The sequence below is a fragment of the Rhinatrema bivittatum genome, chromosome 8, assembly GCF_901001135.1.
Source record: "Rhinatrema bivittatum chromosome 8, aRhiBiv1.1, whole genome shotgun sequence".
Classification (NCBI taxonomy): domain Eukaryota; kingdom Metazoa; phylum Chordata; class Amphibia; order Gymnophiona; family Rhinatrematidae; genus Rhinatrema; species Rhinatrema bivittatum.
The window spans coordinates 88,509,645-88,528,781 of record NC_042622.1 but is presented as its reverse complement, the minus strand read 5'-3'; the positions used below and the strand labels follow the sequence as shown (position 1 = coordinate 88,528,781).

The 19,137-nt window shown below is 46.5% G+C and overlaps 1 protein-coding gene across 4 annotated transcripts in view; it reads left to right on the top strand.

Annotated features, from left to right (window-relative positions):
* Positions 1–19,137, top strand: part of AK8 (adenylate kinase 8) — a 285,863-nt gene that overhangs the window by 85,971 nt on the left and 180,755 nt on the right. For all 4 annotated transcript variants that reach the window (XM_029613832.1, XM_029613834.1, XM_029613833.1 and 1 more), the window contains one exon: positions 12,758–12,839. In XM_029613832.1, coding sequence (XP_029469692.1) covers positions 12,758–12,839 — 82 coding nt within the window. The remainder of the gene's footprint in view (positions 1–12,757; positions 12,840–19,137) is intronic.

Sequence of the window (19,137 nt, the reverse complement as noted above, 5' to 3'; positions counted from 1 at the left end):
TGGCGCGGGTGACGCGATGTTTGGGGGGCGGTGCCGCGAGCGTGGTTTCGGCCCAGGGCTGTTCCGGGGGCGTGGCTGCACCCTCTGGAACAGCCCCTGGGTCGGGTGATGGCGCACCAGCAGCCTGCTGGCGCGCGCAGATTTACATCTGCCTCTGGCAGGCTTAAATCTGGCGATAAAGGTAGGGGGGGGGGGTTAGATAGGGCTGAGGGGGTGGGTTAGGTAGGGGAAGGGAGGGGAAGGTGAAGGGAGGGTGTAAGGGATATTGCAGAATCAGCTGCAGCACTGACATTCGGCCTGGAATGGAGATGACCTATCCTTGAACTGCAAGAACAGATAGTGAGCAATCCTGTCCTGGCATAAATAAGTTTGCACTTTGCATGAACCCTTCGGCACCTGGCATACAGTAGGCTATAAATAAGCTTGCACCTGGCATAAAGATAAGATTACTTCGCACGCACATAAGCTTGCACCTGGCATAAAGATAAGATTACTTCGCACGCACATAAGCTTGCACCTGGCATAAAGATAAGATTACTTCGCACGCACATAAGCTTGCACCTGGCATACAGTAGACTATAAAAGAAAGGTAACTTTGGACGACAAACTGAGAGAGAAAGAGAATTCCTTTGCAGAAGAGCAAAGTGATGTTTTTGCCCTTTGTAGATGTACAAAGTGAAGACCCCTTCTTTTTTCGCCTGTGATGTGCTCTCTCCTTGCCAGGCTGATGATGAAAAGGGTGTAGTGAGTATTGGCCGAAATATTGTGCACGGATACAGATGTATATGCTTAAGCTTAGAACTGTATATGCTTAGAACTGTATATGCTTAGATACTTTTAATACTTGGACTTAAGATTGTATACCAATAAACATATTATTTCACTTTTACCTAATTCTCGCCTACCTGATTCCTTACAGAGGGCGAAAGAAAGTTCCCTCCGAGGCCGCTCCGATTTCGGAGCGACCTCGGAGGGAACGGAGGCAGGCTGCACGGCTTGGCGCGCGCAGGCTGCCCAAAATTGGCAGCCTTGTGCGTGCCGATCCCGGATTTTAATGGATACGCGCGGCTACGCGCGTATCTATTGAAATCCCATGTACTCTTGTTCGCGCTCGTGCTAAATTATAAAATCTACCCCTTAGTGTTAGAACTGTAGATTTACATATTGTCTCCCTTCCAGTCATTAGTTCAAATTTGATCATGTTATGATCACTATTGTCAAGTGGCCCCACCACCAATTACCTCTCTCACCAAATCCTGCAATCCACTAAGAATTCAATCTAAAATTGTTGTGATTCTGCCCTCATGGGCAGCCTCTTACCTTCTCTCTGCCTGGTAGCCACAGTCCCCGGTCTTCCTTGCAGCTGGAGCCACTCCTCAGTCTACCCTTTGTGGCTTGAGAGCTGCCGACAATGCTGGGCCTGTTCCTCGGCCCCGCCCTGCTCTTCCGCATTAGCAGCAGCATGGCTGCTGGCCATCATCCTGCACAATTTCCTCCTTTCTCCTTCTTCACAAGATTTAAAGGGCCCACGGCCGGATATGCTCCGGATCCCACCTGATGACTGTTTCCTGTCTCAGCCCTATAAAAGGGCTTCTCCAACTCTTCTGCCTTGCCTTGCATTGGATTTACTTTCTCCTGGAAGTCTCGTCTTCCAGCGCTCCGTCGGGTCTTCGTTGGAGCTCCATGTCTCGTCTGCTTCCTGTGTTCGTGGCTTTCTGATGTTCCATGTCTTCATGTACCAAGGTTCTTAGTCCAGGCTTCCTGATGTTTCACTTCCTGATGTTCCAAGGTTCCGCTCCTCCTTCGCTCGTTCCGAGTCCTCCTGACCCTCCAGCTCCTTTGGTTCTCCAGATGACACCTTGTTGGGGTAAATCCATCTTGTCTGTTCCTGTTCTCGTCATTGGATTTTTGTCTCAGCTGGATTCCCTGCCTGCGCTTGTCCCGCTCTCCGTGTGGTCCATGACCAGCCTTCCCAGGTTGTGTAGTGTGCGCAGTGGGACAGGATGGTCCGCGACCAGTCCCGCGGGTGGACTGTGTAGGGCGCCCTGAGATTCAGTGCCAGTGTCCGAACCTTCCCAGCTTCTCGTCTCGTCCAAGAGTCTTCCAAGTTCCTCGTCTCATCGAGAGTCTTCCAAGATCCTCATCCACTTCCAGAGTCTTCTTGTCTCGTCTTGACTCTTCTATGTCACAAGGCCTCCAACTGCCCTCATCCTCAGTCCGGCCTGCTGCTTCTTGCTGATACCTAGCGGCAGGTCCGAAAGGGCTGGGAATGGTCGGAGGACTGTTCACTTACCAACATAATGTTGTTAGCTTCCAGAAGCATGCAGGTCCGGCAGAGGGTCAGACTTCGTCTTCGCCCATGCTGGGACCCGCCTCGCCAACCCTCGGTGCTGTCTTGGATTCGTCTGGGGTCATGCCGAGGCCCAAGGGCACACATTCCCTTCAAGTTGGGATCGCTCTCCTAGCAGTCCCTAACTATAACAGAATGCAAGGCCATGTGTCCGGTGACCGTGTTCCTGTGATGGACTTGCCTTGTTCCTGGAGTTTTGTTTCAGATTTTTCATTTCAAGTTTGTTCCTGGACTTGTATTTGAACCCAAAAAATTTTTTTTGGTTCAGGAGTTTTCTCACAACCTGCTGGAGGTGCCAGCTGTCTGGATTCTACGACCTGCAGGACACGCCTGTGTCCAAACATTTTTCCAATTTTTTTTTTCCAGGTTGGGGTTTTTACGACCTGCAGGAGGCGCCTGCACCCCACCTGGTTTTGCTAGTTCCGGTTTCCCGCCCTGGGTTCCTCCCAGGTCCTTCCTGAAGTTTTTTGTGGTTTCTTGTGCTTCTTTTGTGTTTTTGTGCTGTTTTGTCTTTTTGCTTCTTTGTGCTGTTCGCTGTTTCGCTTCTTTGTGCTGTTTGTTTTCTTGTCTTATTTGTGTCTTTTGTTTGTGCTGTTCGCTTGTTGCTTGTTTGTGCTATTTTCCACTTGTTTGTGCTGTTTGTTTTCTCGTTTGTGTTCCTTGGTGCTGTTTGTCACATTTGTGCTGTTCGCTTGTGCTTTTTTTTGCTTTTTTTATCTTTTCGGGTCGTTTGTGCTGTCTTTTGTCTTTTGGCTCTTTTTTGCTTCTTTGTGGCTATTTTTGTCTTTTTGTCTCTTTGGTGGTGTTTTTGCCTTTTTGTCTCTTTGGTGCTGTTTTCGTCTCGCTTGTGTTGTTTTTGTCTTTTGGCCTTCTTGTGTGGCCTTTTTGCCCTTATGGTCTTCTTGTGTGGCTTGTCTCTTGTGGCTTGTCTTTTGCTGCTTGTCTCTTGTTGCATGTCTGCAGTTTCTTGTTTTTGCTTCACTTCAGTTCCCGGAATTACCAGATTCCGTTTTTGGACCCTTGATCTCCCCCTGTCGGTATGGACTGATACCTTGTTCCCTCTAGCTGTTGATATGAGGCTTGAGGAGGGGGTACTGTTGTGATTTGCCCTCATGGGCAGCATCTTACCTTCTCTCTGCCTGGAAGCCACAGTCCCTGGTCTTCCTTGCGGCTGGAGCCGCTCCTCAGTCTGCCCTCTGCGGCTTGAGAGCTGCCAACAATGCTGGGCCTGTTCCTCTGCCCCTGCCCTGCTCTTTGGCTGGTGTTAGCAGCAGCATGGCCGCTGGCCATGGTCCTTCACAACTTCCTCCTTTCTGTTTCTAAGGCGCAGGCCTCGCCTCTTCACAAGATTTAAAGGGCCTACGGCCGGATATGCCCCGGACCCCACCTGATGACTGTTTCCTGTCTCAGCCCTATAAAAGGGCTTCTCCAGCACTTCTGCCTTGCCTTGCATTGGAGTTACTTGCTCCTGGAAGTCCCGTCTTCCAGCGCTCCGTCAGGTCTTCATTCTTCGTTGGAGCTCCATGTCTCGTCTGCTTCCTGTGTTCGTGGCTTCCTGATGTTCCATGTCTTCATGTTCCGAGGTTCTTAGTCCAGGCTTCCTGATGTTTCACCTCCTGATGTTCCAGACTTCCTGATGTTCCGAGGTTCTGCTCCTCCTTCGCTCGTTCTGAGTCCTCCTGACCCTCCAGCTCCTTTGGTTCTCCAGATGACACCTTGTTGGGGTAAATCCGTCTCGTCAGTTCCTGTTCTCGTCATTGGAGTTTCATCTCAGGTGGATTCCCTTCCTGCGCTTGTCCCGCTCTCCACGTGGTCCGTGACCAGCCTTCCCAGGTTGTGTAGGGCACGCAGTGGGACAGGGTGGTCTGCGACCAGTCCCGCGGGTGGACTGTGTAGGGCACCCTGAGAGACAGTGCCAATGTCCGAACCTTCCCAGCTTCTTGTCTCATCCAAGAGTCTTCCAAGTTCCTCGTCTTGTCGAGAGTCTTCCAGGTTCCTCGTCTTGTCGAGAGTCTTCCACGATCCTCATCCATTTCCAGAGTCTTCTTGTCTCGTCCTGAGTCTTCTGTATCACAAGGCCTCCATCTGCCCTCATCCTCAGTCCAACCTGCTGCTTCTTGCCGATACCTAGCGGCAGGTCCGAAAGGGCTGGGAATGGTTGGAGGACTGTTCACTTACCAACATAGTGTTGTTGGCTTCCAGACGCATGCAGGTCCAGCAGAAGGTCAGACTTTGTCCTCGCCCATGCTGGGACACGCCTTGCCAACCCACGGTGCTGTCTTGGATTCATCTGGGATCGTTTGAGGCCCAAGGGCACACATTCCCCTCAAGTTGGGATCGCTCTCCTAGTGGTCCCTAACTATAACAAAAATAGCTCTCTCTCTCGTTGGTTCCTGAACCAATTGCTCCATGAAGCAGTCGTACATTCCATCCAGGAACTTTGTCTCTAGCATGTCCTGATGTTACATTTACCCAGTCAATATTGGTGTAATTGAAATCTCCCATAATTAAACTGCACTGCCAAATTGGTTAGCTTCCCTGTTTTCTCTTAGCATTTCATCATCCATCAGACCATTTTGGCCAGGTGGATGGTAGTATACTCCTAACACTATACTGTTACTCAACACACATGGGATTTCTACCCATATAGATTCTACTAAGCATTTAGTCTCTTGTATGATCCTGTTGGACTCTATACTCTCCCGGACATAAAGTGCCACACTCCCACCAAGTTGATCCTCCCTATCATTGAGATATCATTTGTACCCTGATACAGCACTGTCCCGTTGCTTATCCTCCTTCCACCAAGTCTCTGAGATACCAATTATGTCATTCTCATCATTTACTGCTATACACTAACTCTCCCATCTTACTTCTTAGACTTCTGGCATTGGCATACAGACATTTCAAAGTGCATTTTTTTGTTTGTTTTAACAACCTGCTTTTCAGTTGATAGGAATAATTTTGAATTCTTTAGCTCAGATGATTCTTTACTTATAGGCACATGGACTACATTTGCTTTTTTTGGAGCCTCTCTGTTGGGATGCCCTAACTCTCCTGTTTCATTAGTATCCTTCAAAGATACATTCCTCTGAACCATGCACTGCTGAGTGACTGTCTGCTTTCCCCCTTGTTCTAGTTTAAAAGATGCTCGATCTCCTTTTTAAAAGTTAGCGCCAGCAGCCTGGCTCTACTCTGGTTAAGGTGGAGCCCGTCCTTTTGGAAAAGTCTCCCACTTCCCCAAAAGGTTCCCCAGTTCCTTACAAAACTGAATCCCTCTTCCCTGCACCATCATCTTATCCAAGCATTGAGACTCCAGAGCTCTGCCTGCCTCTGGGGATATGCACGTGGAACAGAGAGCATTTCAGAGAATGCCACCCTGGAGGTTCTGGATTTCAGCTTTCTACCTAAATCCTAAATTTGGCTTCCAGAACCTCTCTCCCACATTTTCCTATGTCGTCGGTGCCCACATGTACTACGACAGCCGGCTCCTCCCCAGCACTGTCTATAATCCTGTCTAGGTGACACGTGAGGTCTGCCACCTTCGTCACCAGGCAGTCCTCATGTCCACCAGCCACCCAGCTATCTACATTTCTAAAAATTGAATCACCAGCTATGATGGCCAACCTAAACCTTCCCTCCTTGGCAGTAGCCCTGGGAGACTTGTTCTCAGAGCAAGAGGACAACACATCACCTGGAGAGCAGGTCCTTGCTACCTGATCACTTCCTGCTGCACCATGGTGATGTTCTCCAACTGGGAGATCTTTCTGATCCAAGGCAGCAAGGGGCTGCCAGATTGGATTTGGGACTTGGCTATTATGTCCCTGAAGGTCTCATCAATGTACCTCTCGGTCTAACTTAACTCCTCCAGGTCTGCCACTCTACCCTCCAGAGGTTAAACTCATTCTCTGAGAGCCAGGTGCACACATTCAGTATCTCACCGGTGGGTAAAAAAATCATACATGTGATACTCAATGCAAAAGACTGGAAAACCTCCCTCTTGCTGCTGGACTGCTGCCTTCATCTTAATTTTGTTGAGTTCCTAGGTAAGTTTAGGTTACTAAGGAAGTTGGAATTAGAGTACTTTAAATTTACAGGTGTATTTACTAATTAATCTGCTAGTGTCTTACAAAGGGATAATTAAACTATCAATAAGGGCTGGTGCAATAGTATGGTTTAGATAAGATCCGGATTGATTTTTAATGAGAAAGTGTCTCTTGCCTAAAAATCAAGGGTTGAGCTAGGGGTGGGTGGGAAAGACAGACACTAGAATTAACTTCCTCTGCCTTGCTTATTATCTCAGACACACACAGACTGTAAAGAATATATCCTACTATTTCATCTCTCTCCAAACTTTACATCCTAAGATTTCACAAAGCTATACTAATCAATCCTCTTCAACTACCATTAAGTTGATCTTCACTCAAAGGACTGAAAGGTTTGAGATTTGTGCTCCTAATGGCGTGTGCTTCCAGTTCGCGTCTACTGCAAAGGGTGCGGGGCCTCTGGAAGCTGGGGCCTTGGAGTTAAAAGCCTGGATTGCTTGCTCTGACCTCTGGAGTCCTCTCCCGGGGATGCTGGGAGCAGTATGCAAATAAGCCTTCCGGTCCTCTTCTACCTCTAAGGTTGCGGGGCCTCTGGCAGGCTTGCTATATAACTTACAGGGGATCTTTTTTGCAGGATTTTGTGTTACTTTACAAAGTTTCTGGTAGTGGAAAGTGTTTGTGTAGCTGTTACGAAGGCGACACCAGAATTTGAATATTTTGGGGGGATTGCCTACCATTCTGCAGCTGTGCCTCCGGCCCTTTCAGGCATGGAGGTAGATAACCGGGGTCCTGTGCTACAGGACTTAAGCAGCGTGCTGGCTGTTGGTTCTTGGGGATTGCCTACCATTCTGCAGCTGTGCTTCCGGCCCTATCAAGCACGGAGGAGGACAACCAGGGTCCTGTTGTACATAATTTCTGTACACAGGGACAGGGCAACAAGAACACTTCGATTCAGCAAAAGATTTTAAAATATAATTTATTCAGCTGTTTAAAATAGATTCCAAGACAAGTGTTCCTGGGAGATGCAATATGAATGCCCTCTATCAGTAATAACTAGCATCTCAGTGAATCTCTGACATGCCCTGACTTATATAATCAAAATACACACTACCGAAGTTTCCCGAATGAATGACGTGACTGCCCAAAGACTTCTTTACAAAGATACATTATGCTGTTGTCATGACAATCTATCATGTATAGGAAATGCTTGTGAGGACATCCTCCATTCAGTTGTAAAAAAATCATTCATTTACTAGTCTTTCCTGAAACCACCCTTCCATGATAAAAGTTCCTGTATCACCCTGGCTTTGATGCAATGTATTCTTCTGTTCTTCTTTTGTTGTTCTTTGTTGTGTAAACAAACCGTAAGTCAGTGGCTTCAATAGGAGTCAGGCCCGAATTCCGTTTCTTGGCACCAGGACTCAATCAAAACTGCCACCTTACAGGATCTTCTTTTCAACTGGTTTCCATCCGTTGAAATTATGCATCTGTAAGACAAAAGCTTGCATCCTGGCTTCATGCAAACTAAGTTTCCCTGTATTGTGGTGCAAACAGTCATTGATGCCTTGCTGTGCAGAGCTTACAAGTTTCCCAAATCTTCTACATCCTTCGAATCTGTGATAGTTAGAAAGTCTCTCAGAGTTCATTCACCTCTGACAGGCCACAGTACAGCAGAGGCATCTGGGTATTTTTGGTTGTCTGCTCGGCCTATTCTTCATTGTGCTACAGGAATTAAGTAGTGTGCCTGTGGTGTGCCGCTGCCGGTGCACCAAAGCCGTGCGCCATAGGGGCATGCCCCTTCTGACAATGTTCCTCTCTGCGTCATTATGGGGAAAAAGAGAAAGGGGAAAGTAACATCAACACCTGAGAACAACCGTCCAGAGAGAGAAAATAGAGTTGGAAACAACTGGAACCTCAGGTGAGCTATCTTTAAGTATGGGTGATAGGACTCCTCCCCCTGCACCTCACTCAAAACCATCTGAGTTAATGGCTTCTGGATCCCCATTTAATGTAAATTCACTGGAATTCATATCTCAACAGCATGTTCAGGATGTCTGTTTTGCCTAAACATAGACTAGTACTCCAACAGCTGTGGTTCAAGTTTCGGAAGTCCTGTTAAATGGGGAATTGAGAACCGAAGTTGGAAATGCCGAATTCAGAGTAAAAATTCCGGAGCCTATAACTTTGAATTCAGAGGAAAAATTTCAACTATCGAGTGATCCAGAAGAGCCAGAGAATGTAACTTTAAGAGCCATATGGAGAGTAGTCTCATGGACTGAGACTGCATTATCTGCAACTGTCTTCCAACTATCTGATTATTCTATAAAAGCCTCCAGAGCTTTTTGCACTTGGAACACAGAGTTGCTGCAATTGAGGGCCAAATGGTTAATTCAAATCTGGTTACCAATAATATTCAATCTGTATTAGAATCTAATATTAAAGATAGTTTGCTCTTACATATAGAATAGAATAGCTAGATAATGTAATGAGGCATAAAAACTTAGGGGTAGATTTTCAAACCGCGCGAATTGGCGTACTTTTGCTGGCGCATCAGGCGCAAGCAAAAGTACGCGGGATTTTAGTAGATACGCGCGTAGCCGCGCAAATCCTGGATCGGCACGCGCAAGGCTATCGATTTCCGTATAGCCGGCGCGCGCCGAGCCGCGCAGCCTACCCCCGTTCCCTCCGAGGCCGCTCCGAAATCGGAGCGGCCTCGGAGGGAACTTTCTTTTGCCCTCCCCTCACCTTCCCCTCCCTTCCCCTACCTAACCCACCCGCCCGGCCCTATCTAAAACCCCCCCCCCCCTTACCTTTGTCGGGGGATTTACGCCTCCCGGAGGGAGACGTAAATCCCCGCGCGCCAGCGGGCTGCTAGCGCGCCGGGACGCAACCTGGGGGCGGGTTCGGAGGGCGCGGCCATGCCCCCGGACCGCCCCGGGCCGTAACCACGCCCCTGGGCCCGCCCCCAAAATGCCACGCCGACTGGGCCCGCTCCCGACACGCCCCTGACACGCCCCCTCCCCAAACCCTGGGACTTACACGAGTCCCGGGGTCTGCGCGCGCTGGTAGGCCTATTGAACATAGGCGCACCGGCGCGCAGGGCCCTGCTCGCCTAAATCCGCCCGGATTTAGGCAGATTTAGGCGAGCAGGGCTCTGAAAATCCGCCCCTTAAGGTTTGTGAATTTTCCAAAAACTAGATTATTATCCCCTGTGGAATTGTTTAAAAAGTATACTGGTGAAATTCTACAAATTTCTAATGCTACAGAAATTATGCTTTCTAAATGTTGTTATTTACCGGAATTTAAATCTTCTCTGAGTAATGAGGGGGATATGATAACCTTGTCATAAATAATAACCTTGATGTATCCGAGTTCCTTCAATATTCTCAGGATATTATATCCAAAAGAGCTACGCTTTTGGTTACATTCATAACAGATAATGATAAGGATTTAATATTTAAATAGCACTTTAAATTTAAATCTGTTGAATTTTGTGGGCAAAACGTTTTTGTATACCTAGATGTCTCTCGTGAAACACAATATCATAGAAGAATGTTTCTTTCTCATAGACAGAGTACGATTTCTCTTGGGGCTACTGTTTTCCTAAAGTTTCCCTCTAAGTGTTTAGTAACCTATCAAGGGAAATCATATGTGTTCCGTGATCCAGCTCATTTGGAGACCTTTTTAAATGATACATCTTTAGGGGTAGATTTTCAGACCGCACGAATAGGCGTACTTTTGCTGGCGCATCAGGCGCCAGCAAAAGTACGCGGGATTTTAGTAGATACGCGCGTAGCCGCTAAAATCCTGGATCGGTGCGCGCAAGGCTATCAATTCCGTATAGCTGGCGCGCGCCGAGCCACGCAGCCTACCCCCGTTCCCTCAGAGGCCGCTCCGAAATCGGAGCGGCCTCGGAGGGAACTTTCTTTTGCCCTTCCCTCACCTTCCCCTCCCTTCCCCTACCTAACCCCCCCCCTTACCTTTGTCGGGGGATTTACGCCTCCCGGAGGGAGACGTAAATCCTCGCGCGCCAGCAGGCCGCTAGCGCGCCGGGACGCAACCTGGGGGCGGGTCCGGAGGGCGCGGCCACGCCCCCGGACCACCCCGGGCCGTAGCCACGTCCCCGGGCCTGCCCCCGGAACGCTCCCGACACGCCCCGAAAACGCCGCGCGGTTCGGGCCCACCCCCGACACGCCCCCCTCAGAACACCCCGGGACTTATGCGAGTCCCGGGGCTCTGCGCGCGCCGGTAGGCCTATGTAAAATAGGCTCACCGGCGCGCAGGGCCCTGCTCGCCTAAATCCGCCCGGATTTGGGCGGATTTAGGCGAGCAGGGCTCTTAAAATCCACCCCTTAGTGAATAATGAACACCTAGTTACTAGCAGGGAATAGTAGTCATAAAGTATGTAATATATATACAGCTGCTATGTTTAAAGATAATTGTCTTTGTTTTTGCAATTTGCCTCTGATATCCCCCTAGTTGTGGACTTGAATTTTGCTTGTATAGGGTGAATATCTTGTAAAACATTTCCTATTGTGAAAATATTTCTTGTATAAGCAAAATATGCCGCCTTTTTGTTTATTGAAATGATAAATGATCAATAAAGATATAATAAAAAAAAAGAATTTGAATATTTTTTTATGGTGAGTTAAGGGAAACTTCCTAGGTCCATTGTTGGAGGAATTTCTATGGATGCAGTGTGTTACAGAACTGGAGGTGCAGGCTTTATATTGAGATTCTATCCCCTTCTGTATAGATTCTAGGGTCACTCACATAGTCATACGAAGAATTTGTTCAATATTACTATCAAATTTTAATGGTAGTTTTACTGTATGGTTAAAACTAGCCGAGACTTTGTTTGGGACTTTTTCTTATTTTTTTTATACCCAATTTAAAGGCAGGGAACTGTGCCTCCCTCCATTACCATTTAACTTGCCCCTCTGGTGCCCCCCTCCAGTACTACTATCTAGAGACACCACTGGAGCTAGGATTGAGCAGAAATTAAACTGTAGTTTAATCCCAAGAATTTATGAACATTGGGGAAACTTTTTATAACTCCTGCTGATTAACTCCTTTTCAAAGAATTCTGGGGCTTGTAGTCAAGCAGAAGTATGAATCCATACAAAATATACAGGTGTTCATGTGATTTTACAAGTGTAAAATCAAGTTTTACGCTTGTAAATCCTTTTGAAAATTAACCCCATTGTCTTTCAGAAGCTTCTCTTATATTTATTGCTTAATCTGTAAGTATGTGTGTTTGTGGTTCGGGGGGGGGGGGCGGATTTGTGTTTGTTTTCAGTTCTCTATTTGGTCTGCTGTGGGGGCTCCTGAGCTTGTTCCTTGCTAATTTCACAAATTACTGAAATGTAGATTTCCTTTAGTGCCCTTGACTAGCTTTTTCTCTGCAGCAGTGGCAGCTTAATTTCTGAGGGGTAAATATTCAGCCACCGAGTGGCTAGTTAAGTTAGCTGGATACACATATCCATCTAACTTAACTGGGATATTCAGTGGTATAGACGCGCTGCTGAATATACTCATATAAGTTAGAGTTATCCGGATATGTGGTATCGGCTGACTTTAGACCTGCCCTACAGCGTGTCTAGAGTTAGCCAGTTAACTTAACCAACTAAGGGCCTAGATTTACCAACGTTGCAGGGCTCCCTGAATCTCGCGGTAGCGGGGGGCGAAACGGGGGGGGGGGGCGGGCCTGCGATAGCCAGCAGTGATCGCACCTTCGTGGTGAGATCACTGCCGGTGTCGCGCCAAATAACTACACCATATTCGGCGCGAAACTGACAGCGATAAAGGTGCTTACCTTTTGCTGTCGGTGCAGTCTTCGCAGTGTCAGCCCCAGTGCCGCCCCAACTCCTCCTCTTCCGGGGCTGACGCCGCCCCCATCTTGGTATCGCACGCGATCCGCTTGGTAAATGACCCCCTAACTCCGCTTCTCCTCAGAATGCCTATCTCGCGCCGCAGAAATGCCACCTGGGTAAATTTTAGCTGAATAATTCATTATTCGGCTAGAATTTAGCCGGATAAGCCTTTTAAATATGTGGCTAAGCCATTTGGATGGAAAACTTTCCCGTTATCCATCTAAATGATTTTTGAATATCTACCTCTGAATGTTTCAGACTTGAATTATTTTTTCTGTGTTCATAAACTATATTTTGCATAAGCAAGAAAACTATTTGGCTGAGCAAGCCAAAATAAATTGTATTTATATAAAAAGCCAAGGCATTTCATGTCAAATAAAATATTTACAATTTTAAAATACTCAAGACTAGTTTTACTTAAACAGAATGAACTGTACAGCGATTCTGTGTCACTGAAATAAGACTGCTCTGATTTTTCTGTTTTACAGGGTTGGGTTATTGAGGCATTTCCTCAAACACGGGAGCAGGCATTAATGCTGCAAATGGCTGGCATTGTCCCAGAACATGTAGGTAAGTCACCTAGTGATAAAATCATGCAACATCAAACACATTATAATCTCATTCTAGTTTGTCAGCTGTATTTTTCTCTGTCTCACTGCATGACACTCCTTTTTGCTTTAGCTCCCATTTTAAGGCATTGTGTGATTTATAGTATGGCTTTCTTGAAAGGACAGCTGAACTACAAACCCCTGAACTGTAATGGGAGTTAGGAAATAAGGGCTTGTCCCAAATCATGCTGGTAACTTTGGGAGTTTAGCTGATAGATATATAGAAGTATTCTTTACAGGTGAAACAGGACTGTAAGTCCTGGCATACTTCTACAATGGAAATTTCACTGTCCATAGCAGAAGGTGAATTGGTAGATTGTTGGGCATCTTACATGGGGGAAATCCACCTTAATGGAACATGGAGGCTGTTAAAACAAATACCCTACTTAGTTAAAGAAACCACATCTTGGTACAATATATATGTTTGTGTATACAGTAAATATAGAAGAATAGGAACACCTTAGGGACTGGCACAAAAATAACAACAAATCTATTTATTAATTTTTCACAGTTATATAAAATAATACAATATAGAAAAGGATTGGTTAGTACCAGATGTTGAAAAGGGTAAAAGTCCAAAAATGTCTTTTCCCGTCGATAGCAGGGCTGAATTAGCCATGCAGTCATGGGATCTGTCAATCAGGTCCGGGAGGCGGAGCTTGTCAAAGCAGAGATCAGAGCTTTGCTCTCTACGGCTGCGCGTGTGTTCCCGCGCAGGAAAGTAACAGAATCTCCTCAGTCTGTTCTTTCCGCGTGCGGGATCGCATGCGGAGCTGTTCTTCTCCTCAGCTTTATTAAATAAAAATGTCAAAATCGGGTTTTAAACCATGTAATTGTGGCAAGGTAATGTTGGTCACGGATGGACATGACCGATGTTACTGATGCCTAGGGCCAGATCACAATTGTGAAGATTGTGAATTTTGTTCGAGGATGTCTCCGAGAGCCCTGAAACAACGGGCTTACAGGCTTCAGGAACCTTTTGCCTCACCGGAGCCATCGGAGGCTCATTCGTCGCCTGGCCCTGCAATTTTACCGGCTCCCTCAAAAAAGAGGGCATCTTCGTGGGATCCTCAATCCTCCAATCTTGGAGGTAAGGATGTGGCAAGCAGACAAAGGCCATCGGATTTCAAACAATCCATAGAGCCAGAAGCGCCGGCGCAAGAGACACTGGTGCCAAAAATCACGGCGCCTAAGACTTCTGCGCCTAAGATGCCTTATGCGCATAAAACTGTGATGGCGCATAACACTTCTGCGCCTGAAGAACTATCGGCGCACAACACTTCTGCGCACATGGCGCTGAAGACACTTGTGCGCATAGTTCTGAAGGACCCTGCACGCATTGCGCAGAAGATTTCTGCGTGCAGGGCGCCAAAGACATCGGCGCGCATGGCGCCGAAGACACCTGTGCGCGCGATGAAGGGAAAATCTGCGCACACGGTGCCGAAGTCACTTGTGCGACGACCACATCTGCGCGCACGGCGCTGACAACACTTGCGCACCCAGCGCCAGACATGGCTGTGTGCATGGTGCCGGAGACATCGGCGCTGATAACTTTGGCGTGCACAGACATAGAAAGATATATGCACAAGTTTAGATCCGCGCACAAATCCAAATTGGCGCACAAGACGCAGGAGCACACATCTCATGTACTACACCATGAGTTGAAGAGACGACGTGGACCCTCACAAATGTCTCATTCCACCTCTCCATCGATAACCCCACCTCGTTCGAGTACTTCCCTCTCTTCGAGAGCTACTTCGACAGAGTTTACAATAAAACGCAGAAAGCGATCACCTTCTTCACGTAGAAGTCATACAGACTCATCGTCACATTATTATCATAAGCACTCACATCACTACCACCACAAAAGGTCGGCAAAGTGGAGTGCAACATGGGAAGGTAAGCCCTTCGACTTCTAAATCATCTCACATACCAGCTTCAAATACCTTCTCCCATACAGAGGTAATACAAGTTGCTTCCTCTAACGCTTCTACAGCTTCAGAGGATTCGATGAACATGATATGCGACAAAAAACAGAAAGACTATAAAGTATCCAATACTTTACCTCACAACACTCCAATGCAACCTAAAGCATGTGAGTCACAAGAATCAGATGGTCATACAATAATGCCCCCTCATACAAAAAAGGCATTTTATCAATTGTCCCAATCCTTAGCAGGATTTTATGAATCTCTGCAATCATCATTCAAAATGACTAATCTTGCTTCTGGCAATTCTCCGGAACATAAGACACAGACTCATAGAGAGCAGTCTGTGGAGCCTCCAACATCTCACATAGCAAACCGACCTGCCTCACCAAATTATAACCGGGATATATCTTTTGATTCTCCTTCACCGCAAACATCCCCATCATCATCTACGGGATTCCCATTGGATCCGCAGGAACAACCTTAGGAACCGTATTCCCCTCCGGAAGACCTTACATACCCAAAATTTCTGGAAAAATTAGGTTCAATACTGCATCTAGAGGTTCAAAAAGAAACAGACCCTAGATCAGAAACTCTTGGCCTCCTAAAGATTTTCGATACTCCAGGAGAACCAACATCTCTTCCACCCCTGCATTCAGTCTTACAGAAATCCTGGGAAACACCTTACGCAATCTCAGCGGTTTCCAGGAAAACAGACATAAAATTTCGTATGAGGAAAACATCACCGTATTCTATACCACAATTACCTCACGCTTCAATTGTTGTAGAGTCGGCAATGCAAAGATTTAAGAAAACAGTCACATTCCTCATACCCACCAGGGAAAGACAACAAATATTTAGATGAGTTTGGCAGGAAAATATACCATAACTTAATGTTGAGTGCCCGAATTATGCACCATCAGTTCTACATGGTACAATACCTATATGAGTGCATACAGGCTATAAAAGGTATGCTTTCCTCGACTGCGGATCACATACCTCCGCCTCTTCATGACATGGAAGAGTGTTCTTGACACCTTTTGAGGTCAATCTCTGAAGCATATGAAACAACATCTAGGGCATCGGCAACAGCCATTGCAGCCCGCAGACTAGCATGGTTACGCTCAAGTTCGATACGTGAAGATTTGCATGAAAAACTAACAAACCTTCCATGTACAGGAAATAACCTGTTCGGAGAACGATTTCAGGACACAGTAGGTAAACTGAAGGAAGAAGCTCTAGCAGTACAATTATTAACATCACATCCTAACTATTCGACCACACGTCATTATATTGGATCTACTCGTAGGCAATCATATGCCAGGAGACCCTACAGATCTTACCAGTCCTTTCATACACAGGCTTACCCTGCGTACCAGCTTCCTGCTCCACAACAGAATACCTCAAACCAACGTAGAGGTAAACCATGTAACCAGATACAGCAGGCACAACAGCAGGCTACTGCAGTGAAAGCGACTTCATCTTTTTAGTTACCCAGCCACCACCACAACATCAAGCACCACCCGGCAGGATTCATTCCTGCCTGGCAGCCTGGGAGAGAATAACATCTGATCAATAGGTTTTGGAGATAGTACGTCACGGCTACCAACTCCAATTTGTCACAAAATCATATTACCTCATCTTTCCACTTTCAAGATTCACAGCTTCCAACCACAACTGGGGAAGGAAATTGCTTTGCTTCGCAAACAACAAGCAATTCGACAAATTTACCCGGGAACCTAATCAGTAGGATTTTATTCCCCATACTTCCTCAAACCCAAGAAGTCGGGTGGCCTTCACCCCATCCTAGACATAAGGGAACTGAACAAATTTCTCACCAAACAGAAATTCAAAATGGTATCGTTGAAATCAATCCTTCCTCTGATTCAAACCAACGATTGGATGTACTCCATCGACCTGAAGGATGCTTACACACATATTCCAATCCATCCATCCTCGTGGCATTACCTATGCTTTCGCTACAGGCATCAACACTACCAGTACAAAGTTCTCCCCTTTGGACTATCGGCTGCACCCAGGGTGTTCACCAAATGCATGGTAGTGGTGGTGGCTCATCTCAGACAACAAGGTATAACCATCTTTCCATATCTGGACGATTGGCTCATAATTGCCCCAACTCCAAACATCTTACTCGAGTACCTCCATCAAGTGATACAATGCTTGCAAGAATTAGGATTGGTAATCAATTTTCAGAAATCACACCTACAACCAACACAACAGTTACAGTTCATAGGAGCATGCCTGGACACTACGCGCAACAGGGCATACCTAACAAGCGACAGAATATCACAATTCCGTCTTCTGTTACATACCTTGAACCATACTCAGAGACCTTCAGCGAGACAGGTTTTAGTAGTCCTCAGCCACATAGCAGCGGCGAATTTCATGGTTCCCAACACCAGGCTACACATGAGACGCCTGCAATGGGGCTTGAAACGTCAATGGAAACAGCACTCTCAACCATTGACACAGAGGTTATCGTTGACCGCCGAAATGAGAAAAGATATAACATGGTGGCTCCTAGACTCCAACCTATCCAAGGGAGCATTGTTCAGTTCCCCTCCTCACAATGCAGTATTAACCACAGATGCGTCTCGCAAGGGCTGGGGTGCACACCTTGAGATTTACGAAACATAAGGGTTATGGACAATCTCGGAACAAAACTTGCAAATAAATTTATTGGAACTCTCAGAGCGATTCGGAATGCATTACGAGTGTTCCAAAACCACCTGAAAGGACGCAGGGTCATGATCTACAAGGACAACCAAGTCGCAATATTTTACATCAACAAACAAGGAGAGTCCGGTTCATGGTCCCTTTGCAAGGAGACCCTGACAATCTTCGAACATGTTCATCGAAATTGCATACATCTCCAGGCAACTTACCTACCAGGAGTTGCAAATACAAGAGCGGATAAGCTAAGCTGCATCTTTCATCCTCACGATTGGGCACTCAATACAGAAATAGCCCAAGACATATTCATGCAGTGGGGGACGCCTTCGATAGAACTCTTTGCGATGGAGATCAATGCTCAAGTTCCCAAATTCTGCTCGATAAGACCAAGCCAATTCAGGATCACCCAAGATGCCTTCCTTATCCCGTGGACGACAGGCCTCCTATATGCCTTTCCTCCCATACCAGTCATAACAAGTACAATTCAAAAGTGTATAGCAGTCAAAGCTCAACTGATACCGAATTGCCAGGATCTTCTCTGCCAAGATCAAGGAACGCTTCTACACCCGCTACACTCATCTCTCTCCACTTGACAGCGTGGAGATTGAGAGGCTCCTTGTAACAGAACAGGGAGTTTCCACCTCAGCACAATTCATCTTGTTAGAATCCAGGAAACTCTCAATGAGGAAAAATTATAGCTATAAATGGAAACGTTACTCTACAAGGTGCACTTCCAAAGGTGTACCACCTTTAGACTGCTCACCTGAGTTGCTCATTGATTATCTTCATACACTATACGCAGCTGGTCTAGCAACATCATCCATTAGAGTTCATCTCAGTGCCATAGGGGCATATCATAGACCAGTTAACAATATTCCTATATCCAATCACCCCTTACTATCTCGTTTCATTAAGGGGCTAACTCACATTTGTCCTCCGATATCTAAACCTCCGGTTCCATGGAACCTCAACATAGTTCTGGAACAGCTCATGCTTTCCCCATTTGAACCCATGGACTCGGCACATATTAAATACCTCACATGGAAAGTGGTATTCTTGGTTGCAGAAACAGCTCGGAGAGTTAGTGAATTGCAGGCCTTGGTCCATTATTCTCCATATTTGCAATTTCATCACCAAAAGGTAGTTCTCCGAACTCACCCTTCCTTCCTACCAAAAGTGGTTTCCCAATTCCATCTCAATCAGACCATGGAATTACCCACCTTTTTCCCTAAACCTCATGCAAATGATAGGGAAAAACTACTGCACACACTAGATTGTAAAAGAGCTTTAGCATACTACAAAGAAAGGACAAACTCGGACTCCTGTGTTTCTCAACTCTTTGTCTCCTTTGACCCAAAGGCACCTGGATTACCAGTGACGAAACGCACCATCTCCAGCTGGATAGCACAGTGCATCAAATTCTGTTATGACAATCAGAAACTACAACTACATTCAGAGCCTAAAGCTCACCAAGTCAGAGCAGTAGCAGCCTCATTGGCACACCTAAAGAATGTGCAACCCATAGACATTTGCAAGGCAGCTACATAGTCATCGCTCCATACCTTCACATCTCACTACTGCCTTGATATACAAGCAGCCACGGATGCGAAGATAGGGCAAGCAATCCTGCAATCTCTA